The 15057-nt window shown below is 49.2% G+C and overlaps 3 protein-coding genes across 3 annotated transcripts; 2 read left to right on the forward strand and 1 right to left on the reverse strand.

The window, feature by feature from the left end:
- The first annotated feature begins 543 nt into the window (after positions 1-543).
- On the forward strand, positions 544-4267 carry LOC117856054 (uncharacterized). Its single transcript, XM_034738475.2, has 3 exons — positions 544-1025; positions 2262-2363; positions 2455-4267. The coding sequence occupies exons 1-3, from the start codon at positions 648-650 to the stop codon at positions 4003-4005; spliced, it is 2031 nt and encodes a 676-aa protein (XP_034594366.1). The 5' UTR covers positions 544-647; the 3' UTR covers positions 4006-4267.
- Positions 4268-8254: 3987 nt separating this feature from the next.
- LOC117856055 (probable nucleoredoxin 2) lies at positions 8255-11855 on the forward strand. The gene is made up of 3 exons (XM_034738476.2): positions 8255-8653; positions 10374-10853; positions 11007-11855. The coding sequence occupies exons 1-3, from the start codon at positions 8552-8554 to the stop codon at positions 11616-11618; spliced, it is 1194 nt and encodes a 397-aa protein (XP_034594367.1). The 5' UTR covers positions 8255-8551; the 3' UTR covers positions 11619-11855.
- A 270-nt stretch (positions 11856-12125) lies between these two features.
- Positions 12126-14574, reverse strand: LOC117856056 (protein translation factor SUI1 homolog). The gene is made up of 5 exons (XM_034738477.2): positions 14427-14574; positions 13189-13298; positions 12656-12867; positions 12509-12562; positions 12126-12429 (listed from the first exon to the last, which is right to left on the reverse strand). Exons 2-5 carry the CDS (start codon positions 13223-13225, stop codon positions 12385-12387), a joined length of 348 nt encoding a protein of 115 aa, XP_034594368.1. The 5' UTR covers positions 13226-13298; positions 14427-14574; the 3' UTR covers positions 12126-12384.
- Between the last annotated feature and the right edge of the window lie 483 nt (positions 14575-15057).

The following is a 15057-nucleotide window of genomic DNA, read 5'->3' on the forward strand; positions in this document are numbered from 1 at the left end:
GCGAATGAATGAGAGCCTAGGCCGTTTTCTGGTACCCCATGTACACCTTTTTTGAATCGAATAGAGTAGTGAGCTCTCACGGCACGCGCCGGCTCCAAATTTCAAATTGCAAATAAGGCGTTAAACCGGAAACACCAGACTCCCGTGTACAAGTTTCCATGGTATGACAACTTAACGTGCCAAACGAGACAAAAGATCGAAATGGAGGCATGGCCATGGAGTCAAGTTCATACACGATGTTAATCTCTTCTTTTTTTTTGGGGGTGGGGGGGGGGGGGGCGTAGATGTTAATCGCTTCTCCTGAGCTCCGAAACTCTTGCTAATTCTCTCGGTTCACAAATGAACGCTCATGGCCTCGTGCCGAAATGTGAAAGCCTAGTGAAAGCGTGAAGCCCACGGACACGTAGACACCGGCGGACACGATCCGCTTTCTTTCCACGCTGCGAAGCGTCCACAGTAGTCGCACCGCCACGCCACCAGCGGGGCAGCCGCGTCGGATACCCCCAGATCTCACGCGCCCCCACCACACCCCCCCACACCCGCGCTGCTGCTCTGCTAATTCACGACGAGTGCCACTGCCCCCCTGCGACCACCACCACCTCGGCCACACCACCCATCCACAGGCCGCCCCGGCCGCGTCTCCGTCCATGGCGCGCCCCGGCAGCCACCGCACCCGCCGCCCGCGGCCTCCGGCCATCCCCGAACCGCAGGCCGCAGCCGCCGCCACCCCCCCGCGTCCCGGGTCCGCCTCCCGCCGCCGCGCGGCCCGCCGGGTCCGCGTCCAGAGCCCCTCCCTCGCGGCCGCCCGCCGCGGGGCCGCCCCGCCGACGCCGCCGCCGCCGCCCCCTCCGGAGACCCCGCCGGTCCGGTGGCCCCTGGATGCCGGCGACGCGGGCGCTCGCTCCGCCCCCCGTCCCGGCGCGGGCGCGGCCCTGTCGGTGAGGGAGATCGCCGCGGCGCTGTGGCGAATGCAGCCGCCGCAGGCGCCGCCGCCGGGGCTCGGGAGGGCGCGACGGAGGGCTGAGGTGAGCATTGGCGCGAGATCTCTGTGAATCCAGCCGCTTCAGTACACTGTCGAGATTGCTGTGTTCTAGGGTTGTAGATGGCGATATTTTGGTAGAGTGGGCTGGTGTCGGCGGTGACACTTTTGGCACATAGCTCATCACTTTTTATGTTGTTTTGGAGAAATGTCGGTATCAAATTGTTGGGATTTGACTGTGTCTCTCTGGTACACTCATTCTGCTTCTCTTGCTAAAGCTGCACGCGTTTTGTGCTTTTCTGATCATTTCGTGTACCAGACTCATGTCAATCTGTTTAGGTATTGCTCTCAAGTACTAATACTTTGGCGAAACTAGTTAGGGGGGTTTTCCAATGGCGGAAAACATTCTTATGTGTGCTTTGGTGTTTTGCTCAGACTTAGAGCAAAATGCTAATGTCTGTACATCCATGTTGGACAATTTCAAGCTTATAAGAACAAATTATGTGCAAACATTATATCTGGCATAAAATTAGGCATTCAAATGATTACAATATCTCCAGGCCATTGTTTGGAGGGATGAATTTTGAGGATAACTAGTGGTATGGATTATGGAACATGGAACATCCTCATAGATTAGGCGTTTTATGATACTCATCAACATCGGAGTAATCCCCCCTCTCCTAGATAAAACTTTGTTACTCTGCAGACCTGTTACTGCAGATATAATGTATGTCTAGATACATAATAATATCTATGAATCTAGAAAAGCCAAAACAACCTACAATTTGGAACGGAGGGAGTAGTTGACACTTTTAGAATCATGACTTTCTGTTAGTACGAGGACAATATTATGGTAGTTTGTCTCACGCTAGATCTAGTTAATTCAGCTTTTGGTTTGGTCCATTTTGCCTATCTTCTTGTTCAGGCCATTGATTTTGACTTTTAGATTCATTCATCAGTTCAGCTAAAAAGATAAGGTATCGCAATCCATGATACCAGTACTCTTGTAGTCTTGTTTGAGTGCAGGTGTGTAGCTATTGTGGTCCAGTGGCCCCTTGATAGCCCATTGTCAATTGTCATTCTAATTTCTTGATTAAGTTAGTTTTCCATGTGAAGAATAGTTTATTGAAGGCTTAGATTATACTTAGGCAGTAATGCTTCAGCAGATCTACTTTTATTTGTTGTTTACCCCCATCAAATTTTATGTCATAACAAGTAGGTCTTGCCTTTTTTTTTTCAATGTCGCTGTTCAGCTAATAATTCATGCTGTTGGAAACTGCAGTCCAGTTCAAAGCGCCCACACACGCCTGACCATTGTCAGCAATACAAAGCGGTTATCCAGGGCAGGACAGGAAATAGGACTGTTAGCAATGCCCCACATGAGGTACCCTACTTACGTTCTGAACGAAAATTGCCATTGTTGTATCTTTACCAAACCCTGTTTGATCTGACACGTGTATGTTTACTACAAATAGATGGAAGCTCATTCTGCAGTGCGTCAAATAGAAGCAGAAATAGCAACAAAGTGGAACCATCAATTCATGAAAGCTTCCCGGGGTGGGTACTACGATTACATTGAACACAATCTGAGGGATGCTGGTGGAGAAATCTATTCACTAAAGGAGGAGCTTATGGTGGCTCAGGACCGGATTCATGAGCTTGAAGCAGAGTGTCGATCTACAAAGAAGCAACTTGATCACCTGGTGAAGAATCTTGCTGAGGAAAAGGCTTCCTGGAAGAGTAGGGAGCACGGTAAGGTTCACCACATCTTAGATGCTGTGAAGGAGGAACTCAATCGGGAGAGGAAACAGAGACAGCGAGCAGAAATGATGAATTCCAAACTGCTCAATGATCTGTCTGAGATGAAGTTTGCTGCGAAGCGTTACTTGCAAGATTATGAGAAGGAAAGGAAGGCTCGGGTGCTCATGGAAGAGGTTTGTGATGAATTAGCAAAGGAGATTGCAGAAGACAAAGCTGAGGTTGAGGCTATGAGAAGTGAATCAATGAAGTTCAGGGATGAATTGGAGGAAGAGAAGAAGATGCTTCAGATGGCTGAGGTTTGGCGTGAAGAGAGGGTGCAGATGAAGCTTGTTGATGCAAAGCTTACACTTGAGGACAAGTATTCTCAGCTGAGCAAACTTCAGGACGAACTTGAGGATTTTCTTTGTTCCCAGCCAGGCAATAATCTGGAAAAGGGAATAGTAAGGGAAGCAGAAAGGCTCAGGGAAGCAATCTGCTCTACGAAGATCAATGGTATCAAGGAATTTTCTTACAAACCCCCTCCTCCTTCAGAGGACATTTTTGCTGTATTTGAAGAACTCAAGCAAAGGGAAGATACTGCTGAGAAGGTGATTGTGCAATGTAATGGAAATAGGCCCAAGAGTTGTGCATCAAAAGCCCATACAGATAGTCCTGAAACTGACATTTTCTTGGAGAAACAAGCAAACAGATATTGCAATCAACCTCACACCCATAACGAGGAGGCAGAAGATGATAGTGGATGGGAAACAGTAAGCCAAGTTGAGGAGAATGGCTCTAGCAATTCACCAGGGGGAAGTGAACCGTCTGTAAATGGCTTCTGTGGAGAAAATGATGCTTCAGTGAGTGGGACTGATTGGGATGAAAATTGCGACAATGACCAGGCACATAGTGAGATCAGTGAAGTTTGTTCAGCAACAGCAGGGAGGTCTTGGAGTAAAAGATCATTCGTCGGACTCTGGAGATCATCAAACAGTGTTGACCAAAAGAAAATGGGATCCAATATACTCAATGGTAGATTATCAAATGCCAGGATGTCAAATGTCGCCGAATCTCCAGACCTGAAGAACGGTGAAGTGTGTGATAGTCCGCAAAGTGCAGGGCAATGGAGGCCAGAGCTGCTGAACCCGGACATTGTTCGAGCCATAAAAGGATGCATCGAATGGCCCAGAGGAGTGCAGAAGCACAGCTTGAAGTCCAAGCTTCTAGAGGCAAAGCTTGATGGCAGTAAGGTCCAGCTGCGTCAAGCATTGAAGCAGAAGATATAGCATGGTCAGTCACATTCTAGATGGAAACAGGATATCATGATGCCTCTGCTCGTGGGGCTGCTTCAGCTAGAACAGGCAGCGCCCCGCGAGAGGAATTGTAGCAGCAGCTGTTGGCAACCGGGTGTTATGATTTGACCCTACCTGATTGATGGCTGACGGACCACCTACTTGCCTAAATGAAATTGTTAGCCCTGTGTAATCACGACTGTCTTGTGTAGAAGTATTTTAATCAATAAGCAATGCAATCATTCGACCACACTAACCGATATCTTCATTTGTTTCCTTCGCAAGGTCCGTGCTGTTCCAACTTCTGGTAGTGAAAGTAGCGTAGAAAATGGATGCTGCTCTGTGTTGACAACTAGTACTCAAAAAACATTGTTCATTTATCACAGAGAGAAAGTGCTGACAATGTTAATGTTATAATGTGCTACCCTCCTTCGTACTTTTGCCCTATCCCCTGAGCGTTCAGTCACCTCTGCAAAAATGTAGCCTACTGCTGCTAACGTTCATTTCTACCACCATAGAAATATGTCGCCGACCAAAAATGTTACCGGCACAAGCCGAGACACCGAAGGCGCATTTGAAAGGATAAATTTGAAAATTATACTGCCGATGAACGAGTTGTCTTGGGCTTTGGGATGGCTTGTGGCCTTCCTTTTCCTTTCCTTACAATGGATCATCTTGTTTTCACTGAAGACCTCTCGCCGAGCTTTTTTTATCTTGGTTATTGGCTTTGCACTTGTAAAACTCATCGGTTGCTAGTTTCAAAAAAAAAAACTCATCGGTTGCTTATCACACCATGTCAGTTTTCTGCCAAAAGTCTGGTTCACTCTACTATGGTTAATTTTGGCAAGAAATTTTCCCTGACACAACTCTGGCAAACTGCCGTGACTTGTGAGAACCAAACAGGCCATTGGTCTGCTCGACGAGTGCTGGTGTAAAGAAAAATTCCCATGGCATTTCTGCTGCGAAATGGCTGCTTCCGAGCCGCGCATCTGAAAAGTTAGAAAGCAGACTACGACTTTGTTTACTTCCCTCCAAACTCCCAACTTTGACACTATGCAAAAAGAAGATTCCACATCACATCAAACTTGCGGTACATGCATGGAGTACTAAATGTAGACGAAATCAAAAACTAATTGCACAGTTTTGTTGTACTTTGCGAGACGAATCTTTTGAGCCTAATTAGTCAATATTTGGACAATAATTCACAAATACAAACGAAACGCTACAGTATCGCATTTATGGCAAAATGCCAATTTGGCACCTCCCAACTTGGGAAGTAAACAAGGGCTACGAAGTCAAGCGCATTAAGTAGTACTGACGAGGAATATAGTGGCGCATACGAAAGGAAGAAGAATATGGAGCGCACTAGGAAAAGAAAACTGTAGAATGAACAGAAAGCGATGGCAGCGTTCAACCCTTAACCATCACCAGTTCACCACGAAAATTTGCTCTCTGAGCTCAAGCAAACATTCCTGGCACAACCGTGCCAATCAGCCCCCAGATCCGGACATGCCACCGGTGTTCGTGGAAAGTACGAAATGTGTCCAGCCCAAGAAAAAAATGTTCCGGTTATTTGTGCGGCGAAATTGCTGCTTCCGAGCCGGGCATCGGAACAGTAACAAAGGGAAACTACGAATGCAACCGCATTAGCACTGACGGTTGACAAGGAAATACAATGGCTCATGCGAAAGGAACACGAATATGATGTGCACAAGCACAACAGCTTCTGACAAGGGGTAAAGAAAAACTCTCGAAGGAACGAAAGCGATTGCAGAATGCAGAGTTCATCCATACAAACTTAACCATCATCACAAAAATTGTTTACCGAGCTCGGAAACTATCCTACGAGCTCCGAAGAAAAACCGTGACCAGGCAGTTGGATGGTTGGTAGTCTCCCTTAGTCTACCACACACGCCTAGGTTTACCACTCCACCTGTCGAGAGCCAGTACCTCTCACGACCCACCGAGTCATAAGTCGTAGCACCGAGAGCATATACAATCCACACGCCTTTACGAAAAGGTCCGGTCCGTCCACGCCTCCCCGAATTGCGAGCGGAATACCCCATCTCTCCCGGTCTCCTCCCCGTGCCGTGGACGACCATCCGCGGACGCCCAAGCAGAGATCAGCATCGCATCGCATCGCATCACCTCGGCAGAGGACAGCGCGGCGCCTTGGCGAAAGCGACGGCTGCCTGCCCATGCCGATGCCAACCGGAGCCCCGGCGCGCCCGCGGGGGTTCGTCGCCCTGCGCGCGCGTAGCGTGGGGTACGTGTCGTGGCGCCGGGGGACGCGTGCGTGACAGGGGCATTCAACCCGACATGACGCATCAGGAGGATAGGATGAGGCCGATCAGGTAGGTGTTCCGTGTTCGGGGTCCGGCCGTTCGCCGCCTTTGTTTCTACAGTACTAGCCAGCTAGCTCGCGTCGGTGTCGCACGGCGCGCGTGGCTGCGCGGGGGACGGACGGGTAACACGTGCCTCCTCGCGGTGGTTGCTTCCGCGGTTCCGCCTCAAGAGTTCGTCGTGTTTGCGCGCCCTGTGTGTACCCGACAAGTGTGGGGAGCAGGAGCGCCACCTGGTTGATTGGAGTCTGCAGTTTATCCATCCATCTAGCTGCAAGAGCAAGCATTCGTGATCTGGTTAACTGTCGACGTGTTGCCGTGTTGGTATGAGAGTTGTGCGGATCTTTTTGACGGCAAAGCTAGGAGAAGCGGGAACGGACCTTTGAATGCGAGGTTGAAGAGCGGCCTGAAGGACTTTGAGAGCAATGCAAAACTGCAGCCGCATCTACCGGCCTCTCAATCATGCACGGTGAGACGTGGTAGCATCCTAGCAGAAAGCCGCAAACTCACAATAGACGTGGTAGGTACTGGTACCATCGTCCTATTGTGACATTCACAATAGACGGCGCGTCAGGTGAAGGAGGGACAGAGCTGAGGCAGGAAGAAGGAAGCCAGAGACGACACGGAAGGAAATGGTCGTGAACCAATCAACATGATTCCTCCGGTCGGCTACACACGGAATGACCGAGAGGTTTCCAGCTGACCCCGTCGGTGCGCGCGACAAGGACACCCACTGTCCATCTGAGTTCTCGATTGCCTGATCGGGGCGATCGAGCAGCCCCGGTAAAAGGCCCGTGCCGCGCACGCTATACTAATAAACTACAGAAAAGGGCACAAAGGCCAGACGCATTATTCCCCCGCCACGTACGCCTCACGCGTCACGTATGCACGCGTACGGCGTACCCGCCGAGGCGCCGAGGCGGAGGTCACGTCAGGGATGCTACATGCAGTATGCTAGGACTAGGGCTAGGACTAGGGACCCCCTCTGCTGGCACGCGCGCACACGGCACACGTTGATTCCCCCACGGGTGGCTAGGCGACCCGGGAATCTTGCCAACCTCGTCGACGATCTCCCACTCTCCCAGCCCCCTATTGTTGCTCCCCACGACGCACCAATTTACGCTTGTTACAAATTCTCCACTATGATATCGAGTGGTCTCGTACCTTAATGTCCGATAGTACATTGTAGGTTACTATATGTGGCTTAAAAGCTACCTTATGTATAGGAGCTATGTGTAATATCAAAGACTAATGAGAATATAGCTCCCCTCACATACTTGTCTACTGTGTTATGATGTTTTTGTGTATTTGATGAAGGAAACGGGATTATCTACAACTTCTCCACGCCTTGGATCGGGGTACGAGGAATTGGATTGGGAATCCGATTTATAACAACCCTTTCCCACGCCACCGTGCTCCTCGATACGCACGGTGGTATCCGTTGTCCGCCCCAACTCGGCCGCGCGTCCACCCCCACGCCGCGAGCCGATCGATCGAGAAGGATAACCATCAAGCCTGCCGCGCCACGGCGGCGGCACACGTTGCTGCCCAGGCCGCAACGGAGCGAGACCCCCGAGTCCTCCGACTCCTAGTCCCAACCAAATTCCCAGTCGCGTCGCGGCAGATAGAGAGTGGGAGCGCACTCGCCCCTCGTGTCATCGTCCCGTCCTTTTCCACCCACCGCGCGGCAGGCGCGCAGCCCCGCTCCCGCGCGCCCACGTACCCCCACGGCACACGCCGAAAAGGCAGGTTCCGGTCCGGCTCGGCCCCGCCGCAGCTAACTCCCGGGGCGGCTGCCCTCCGCCTGACACCTGCGCCTACGCCAGGCTGCCCCGCAGCCGTGCCAACACGTCCGAAAGGCACCGATGCGGTTTGGCCATGACCGGCGCGCCTGTACAGCGACGGGCGGGATGAGCCGCGCGGTTGGTTGAAGAGCGCCCAAATGACGGGTACGCCCCCGTCAAAACTCAAAAGGAGGCCGAGAGCCAGAGGGCAGCGGCGCGTTGGCCATTTATATCTGTGGTGCCGCGCGAGGGCGCGTCGCGTAGCGTAGTCGCGGGCTGCGGAGGCACAGTGCACGGCAGCGTCAGGCACCGGCGAGCCTTCGGCCTCTCGGCTTAATATCTCCGCGCGTCTCCAGACCAGCTTGTGTTGGCCGGGACAGGGAAAGCGTCGGAGGAAGAGCACGGGAAGTGGACATGGCTGGAGTTCTGCTGGAGGTGGAAGAAGCGCCGGAGGGTGGGGGAGGCATACGCTCCGTGCTGACCATGGGTTCGCTGGTCTCTCCCTCCGGGAACGAGGTGCTCTTTCAGTTTTAGCTTCTGTTCTTCTTCCGCTTCAACTCTCTATCTCTGTCTAGCCTCTGTTCTCTTCTGCGTTTTCTGCTGGATACTTTGGCCTTTCAGTAAGGTTCATCAACCTTCGTTTTCATTGATGCTTCGTTGTTCGTTCCTTTATCTTCAGACTACAGCAGCTAAAAAGGTACATCAAGCTGTATCAAATATGTCCACAGACCGGTCTCTCCTTTTTAGCGTGTTGAAATCACGGGGGGCCTTGATTCGTAGAGGATTTGATCATGGGAGGGTATGGTGCAAATATATCGAACAGGAGGTCGCTAATACAGAAACATGCATGTTTGTTGTCATATTTTGTGTGGCATGCAAGTATAAGCTCAGTTGCCCAAAAGTATCCAATTCATCTAGTTAATTTTGGAGGGCAAAATTTCACGTTTAACACCCGAAGAAACTTTGGTCTTCCTCTTTAGTGGTTGAGCTTTAGATAAAGCTTAAAGCAACTAGAAGCTTCACATCTTTTTTTTTTCTCTAGAAGGAAGTGACTCTTCAAGTTTTCATACTTCTTCTGTGGACAATCGAAAATCACTTCAAAGTAATAAGATCTGAAGACTGAAGTCTTAGCCTCTACAAATTCTCAATCAAAGCACCAGCTAAAATGCAACCACGAGAAAGTGTTGCTCTACAAACCTACAAACTTAAGGCGTCATTAGACTATCTAAACAGTCTACTTTATTAAGGTTTCAGCACAGTTCTTAGCCTCTCTCGGTTCTCAATCAAAGCACCAGCTAAAATGGAACTATAAGAAACTTTCTCTACGAACCTACAACGTTAAGGCCTCGTTAGACTATTTAAACAGTTTATTAAGGTTTCAGCACAGCTGCACAGGGGGGAGGGGGGGTTGAATAAGCAATTAAAGCACTGATGTGAGTCTTTACCGAAAAGCTCACCAGTTTCATCAGAACTGTGGCACGCGCGTATTCCCTCCGTCCGTCCCACAGAGAGGGGAGGGTAGGGTTGTCCTAAGTCAAATTATCTTAAGTTTGATTAAGCTTGCAATGAAAAGAGGATTAATATTTATAACACTAAATAGGTATGCTATGAAAATATATTATAATAAATTTAATAAAACTTGTTAGACATCAAAAGCATTTATATATTTTTATATAAATTTGGTCTAAAATAGTTTGACTTAGTACAAACAAAATTAAATGGATACTGTTTGCCGGACGGAGGAAGTATGTGCCAAATCCATGCGTACAAAACTCATCTTTCTTTGTTCCTCAACAAACCAAACCAATCTTTTTCTTTACATCTTGCTTTTCTTTGTTCCTCAACAAACCAAACCAGTCTTTTTCTTTACATCTTGCTTAATCAACATTACACGTGCTCATGCTGGGACCTCTCTAAACTTCTAGGTTTCCTGCTGTAACTTGTACGCCAAATCGAACCAGAATATATGCACCATTTGCGGTGTACTTTTGCTTTTAGGACTGTTCAGCTCATCCCGTATTCCTACACACGACAAGAATCAGAATCGCATTGTGCAGATTGCGGTTACTATCTTTTGACATGTGTCGGCATGTCGCCCACTATTTTCCTCGTCACACATGGTCTTGCATTGCAGTCATTCTTTATCTTTACTTTTCAATCTCCATGTCTCCATTTTTGTGTTACACACATGAATTATATGACCAAAATAAACATTGGAGATGTGTCTTGTTGACAGGTGCACTTTCCAGAGCTCGATGGCAAGATCATCGGCCTCTACTTCGCTGCAAACTGGTACCCGAAATGCGAGGCCTTCACCCCGGTGCTGGCCGCGGCCTACCAGCATCTCAAGGAGCGCGGCGCCGGCTTCGAGGTGGTCCTGGTGTCGTGCGACGAGGACCGGCCGTCGTTCGAGAGGTTCCACCGCACCATGCCGTGGCCGGCCGTGCCCTTCGGCGATCTCCAGTGCAAGAAGCGCCTCAGCGAGAGGTTCCAGGTCGAGGGCATCCCGCGCCTGGTGGTGCTCGCCCCGGACGGCGAGGTCGTTCACCCGGACGCCGCCGACCTCGTGCACCGCTACGGCGAGAGGGCGTTCCCGTTCACGGCGGCGCGGGTGGCGGAGCTGGAGGCTGACGACCAGCACAAGTACGCGTCCCAGACGCTGGAGAAGCTCTTCTCCATCGACGGGAAAGAGTTCGTGAACGGTGGCAACGAACAGGTAAGCGAACGTGTTCTAGAACAAAAGCTAGCTAGCTGGAGGGTGCCGCTAGCTAGCTTGGATGCATTGGTGTTGCACGCCATTGATCCTGCATGGGCCATGGCCCGTCGATCATCATCCAGCTGTTGGCCTCACCGTGGCTAAGGGCTGCAGGTTCCGATCTCGAGCCTGGTGGGGAAGACGGTGGGCCTCTACTTCTCGGCGCACCAGTGCGCGCCGTGCATGAAGTTCACGGCGAAGCTGGCGGCCATCTACCGCAGCCTCAAGGGGAGAGCGAAGGACTTCGAGATCGTGTACATCCCCATGGACAAGGAGGAGGACGGGTACCTGCGCTCGTGCAGCGACATGCCGTGGCTGGCGCTCCCCTACGACGGGGCGCCGTCGCGGGCGCTGGCGAGGTACTTCGACGTGCGGGAGATCCCGACGCTGGTGGTGGTCGGGCCCGACGGCAAGACGGTGACGCGCGACGGCCGGAACCTGGTGAACCTCTACTTCGACATGGCGTTCCCGTTCACGGACGCGCAGATCAGGCAGCTGCAGGAGGCGGAGGACGAGGCGGCCAAGGGATACCCGCAGTCGCTGCGCCACCGGGGCCACCGCCACGAGCTCAGCATCGTGTCGGAGAAGTCCGGGGGAGGGCCGTACATCTGCTGCGAGTGCGAGGAGCAGGGGCTTGGATGGGCGTACCAGTGCATCGCCTGCGGCTACGAGATCCACCTCAGGTGCGGCCGGAACGCCGAGGGCGGCAGCGCGGGGACCGGTTAGCGGGTATCTACCTAGACTAGCTAGCTGTGTATTGGACGTGGTCTGTGTTTTGTTCCCAACAAACGTCAGCTTGCTCTTGTCAAGTCTGATGCTAAAATAGATGAGAAATGGCCTTCGTTGTAAGGTTTAGGTGGTTGGCTGAGTGCTGAAGAATTGCAGCTGCAGCCTTGCAGGTGTTAAGCAAACCTTGATGATGCCCAATCAATCTAGTTGAGTTTCTACTGTGCCATTGATCAACAGTATGACCTCCATCGCTGACGAGTGTGAGGCCTGCAATGTTCCGTAGCCGCACGAACAGAAGGATCGCTTCAGTTCGTAAGCACATCCAATTCGTTCGGCTAAAGCGACGGCCAAAGAAAATTAACATATTCCGGGCCCAAACATATAACAAGAAAATTAACATATTCCAGGCCCCAACATATAAACTTGAGACGAACCCCAAAAACAGATTAGAAAGCACCACACGAGAAGCGAAAGACCATAAACGAACACAGATAGGAAAGATCATAAACGAACGCAAACAGAAATATCTCTTGTTATTCAATACGAGTAGGCAGTTCCTCAGACAAACAATACTTTCATGCAGGTAACGCTTACAAACCATACTGCAAGGACAACTTGCATCAATAATAGACTTCTCAATCCAATAGTGACACAAAGGTTTAGACAAAGATAGCGACTACTGATATTATGGTGACTTCCAAGCTTCAGAAACCTTCAACACTTGGTATCATATGATACCACACAAGCATTTCTATGTTGCTGCCTAAAATCCGTGAATCTTGATGGTCTCTTTCTTTGCAATTCCAGCCTAACCGAAATATAACATTGTCCGATTAAGAAATGTGAACTAAACAACCACAGAGACAGGTGTCCATTATAGAACTTACCTGGGTTAGGAAAGTAGCAACATTTTTACGCTGATCACCTTGCAGCTGAATTACCTGTAAAATATAGCAGATGGATGATCAGCTTGACATTCAGATAATAAGAGAACTAAAATATGATGGAAGCGATTACTGAGTGCTACTCCATACCTGGCCTAGCTCAGGATCCTGGACTACAGTACCATTGCAGCAGAACTCCTTTTTGAGATCCTTGAGGATTTTGTTGTAGCTGTACTCTTTCTTCAAGCCCTGAACAGTTGTCAGACTCTTTCTTCCGTTGCGCTGCTGAACGCGCACATGCACATACTCCTTTGATCCAGCACCAGCGCTGGAGTCCTCAGCATTTGCCTCCGCAAACGGATCTACATAGAAAAAGATATCAAGTTATCAACTTCTGTCTTTAGAGTGTGCTCAGGCTGGACAAATGAGTAAAAGCAAACTTATCTATATTGGAAGAAAACCAAAATAACAAAGTTCATCAGACCCAGTAAGACATGAATGCATATAGCCTCATTAGTAATTAATAAAAGCATTTATCAGTACCATCTCAAGAGTAGGTTGCAAGTGGCACATATCCACCATTAATAATGCATATCACAACTTAAGAGACAACTCAATTATACCTGTAGGTTATTCAACGAGAAAAGGTTACAACAAAAATGACAGAAAAAGGGAGTATATACCAAAAGCAGATGGAAGCTGGACGTCGAGATCAGACATGAAACTTGCTTGTTAAGTTTGATTAGTCCCCAAACAGATCAGTGGGTTTCACTAGTCGGTCTGGGTGTATGAGCTGCAAAGCATAATACTGTTTCAATCAGTCACTGAGTATGTAGAGTCATGATTCATGGAAGGCATTAAATTTTTTTAAATGGACAACTCAAGTCAATCATCCAATATTAAGCATACAGGCCAACCAATATTCACAACAAATGTAAGATGCTCATATTAACTTAAAAACAGTAAAATAACACATAAGAACAAAACTAACAAGATAATACCTATCTGAACAATCAAGGAACTATCTTGTGATAATAAATGATAATTAGGCTGAATGGACATTGAAGACAATCGGTATTCTACATAGCTAACTGATGGAGGTGCTCTTGGGTTCATAACTAAGGGCAGATATAGAACAATGGCAGGGAAAGAAACTAGAGAGTTCAGAGTTAATCAAATGAAAAATTCTGTGATGAGGTTGCAAAAGGGACCAAACTATTTCCCTAATTGGTTTGTTTTAATGGGCTAGAAAGGCATATGGTACAATTAAAACGTGACTTCACCTACACAGTGTAACAACTTGCCTAATATCTCTTATCTGATAACTACAGATAACCACAACCAAAACTCAGCTCATTAACAAACAGGTCTCAACTCTCAGGAGAAGGCTGCCTTCTAAAACTGGTTTAGTGCGCGCAAACTCCCAATTCTCGTTCAGTTTAATATCCACACCATTTCACAGGCTACAACTGGAGATGTAAATTCAGCCTGGGAGTTCCTAAATTTCAAGACAATTTGCACGCAGCGTCTATTATACTAAGATAACTACCCCAAATCATACCACCAAACCATCACTACAAGGATAACAAAACGCGGAATCGGATCGAATCTCAAACCCTAAGGGGTGAGGTGTCCCCCAAAATCGAACAATCTGAAGTTCAAATCGACCCGGCCAACCCAATCGGCACCCCTCCCCGAACCCAAGCACTCGGTAGGAGCAAAAAATCCCCACCTCAACAAACCAACCCATCAATTCCACCAAACAACCCCCGAGATCCGCTCGGTTCGGAGCGAGATTATGACCGCGCAATACGACCTACCACAGATCAATCACGAGACGGAGGAGCCCATCAACAAAACCTCCACAAATCTAAGCTCGGAAACACGGAAAATAATCTGGGAAGAGCAGGGAGGAGGTGACCTTGGTTGGTGGCACGGCCGGCGAACGGAAAGCGAGGCGAGCGACGGGAGCGGAGGAGGGGAAAGGTGAATAGGTGATGCAACGACTTGACTTCGGGAACCGCGTCCTCCCTGTTTCTGGGTCCTTCGGTTCCAGACTTCCAGCTCGACCGCCGGTCGGTTATAAAGGAGGAAGGTGGAGAACGAGGAGTATTCGGCCCACTGGAGTCCTCCATGTGGGCTTAAGTGTTCCCAAAGTTTAGGCCCACTAATACTTGGGGTGGGCTTGCGTCGTGGCATCGTGACCGCAAATCTCACAACCAAAACGAATAGCATAATTGGGTGTAATTTTAGCCCATCATCCATCCAGCGCGCGGCGGAAACGAGGCGCATAATGAAGGCGGCCCACGACCGAAGACGTAAGTACGGTCAAACGGATGAACATGGTAATCGCATTACTTTTTTCTCCCCAAAAATATTGTTCAAAATTTTTTATAAAAGTATAAATGCAAATGTTCACGTACACATCAGCAACATACACTTACACCCTAAGTCACTAACACCGAGAGACTAAAATGGCATATATTCATATAGATTCAACCGTTAGAAAATTGATCCTACGGAGCTACGTTCTCAAGTCACAAACATAGTGT

This window comes from Setaria viridis, chromosome 5, assembly GCF_005286985.2.
Source record: "Setaria viridis chromosome 5, Setaria_viridis_v4.0, whole genome shotgun sequence".
NCBI classification, from domain to species: domain Eukaryota; kingdom Viridiplantae; phylum Streptophyta; class Magnoliopsida; order Poales; family Poaceae; genus Setaria; species Setaria viridis.

Bases quoted from the DNA above. Each gene is read 5' to 3' on its own strand.
- LOC117856054 (XM_034738475.2), top strand. From the start codon at position 648: ATGGCGCGCCCCGGCAGCCACCGCACCCGCCGCCCGCGGCCTCCGGCC. The intron at 1,026-2,261 runs GTGAGCATTGGC...TGGAAACTGCAG, and splicing joins GGGCGCGACGGAGGGCTGAG to TCCAGTTCAAAGCGCCCACA. The intron at 2,364-2,454 runs GTACCCTACTTA...TACTACAAATAG, and splicing joins TTAGCAATGCCCCACATGAG to ATGGAAGCTCATTCTGCAGT.
- LOC117856055 (XM_034738476.2), top strand. From the start codon at position 8,552: ATGGCTGGAGTTCTGCTGGAGGTGGAAGAAGCGCCGGAGGGTGGGGGA. The intron at 8,654-10,373 runs GTGCTCTTTCAG...TCTTGTTGACAG, and splicing joins TCTCTCCCTCCGGGAACGAG to GTGCACTTTCCAGAGCTCGA. The intron at 10,854-11,006 runs GTAAGCGAACGT...TAAGGGCTGCAG, and splicing joins TGAACGGTGGCAACGAACAG to GTTCCGATCTCGAGCCTGGT.
- LOC117856056 (XM_034738477.2), bottom strand. From the start codon at position 13,225: ATGTCTGATCTCGACGTCCAGCTTCCATCTGCTTTTG. The intron at 12,868-13,188 runs GTATATACTCCC...TTTTCTATGTAG, and splicing joins CCAGCTTCCATCTGCTTTTG to ATCCGTTTGCGGAGGCAAAT. The intron at 12,430-12,508 runs GTAAGTTCTATA...TATTTCGGTTAG, and splicing joins TTGCTACTTTCCTAACCCAG to GCTGGAATTGCAAAGAAAGA.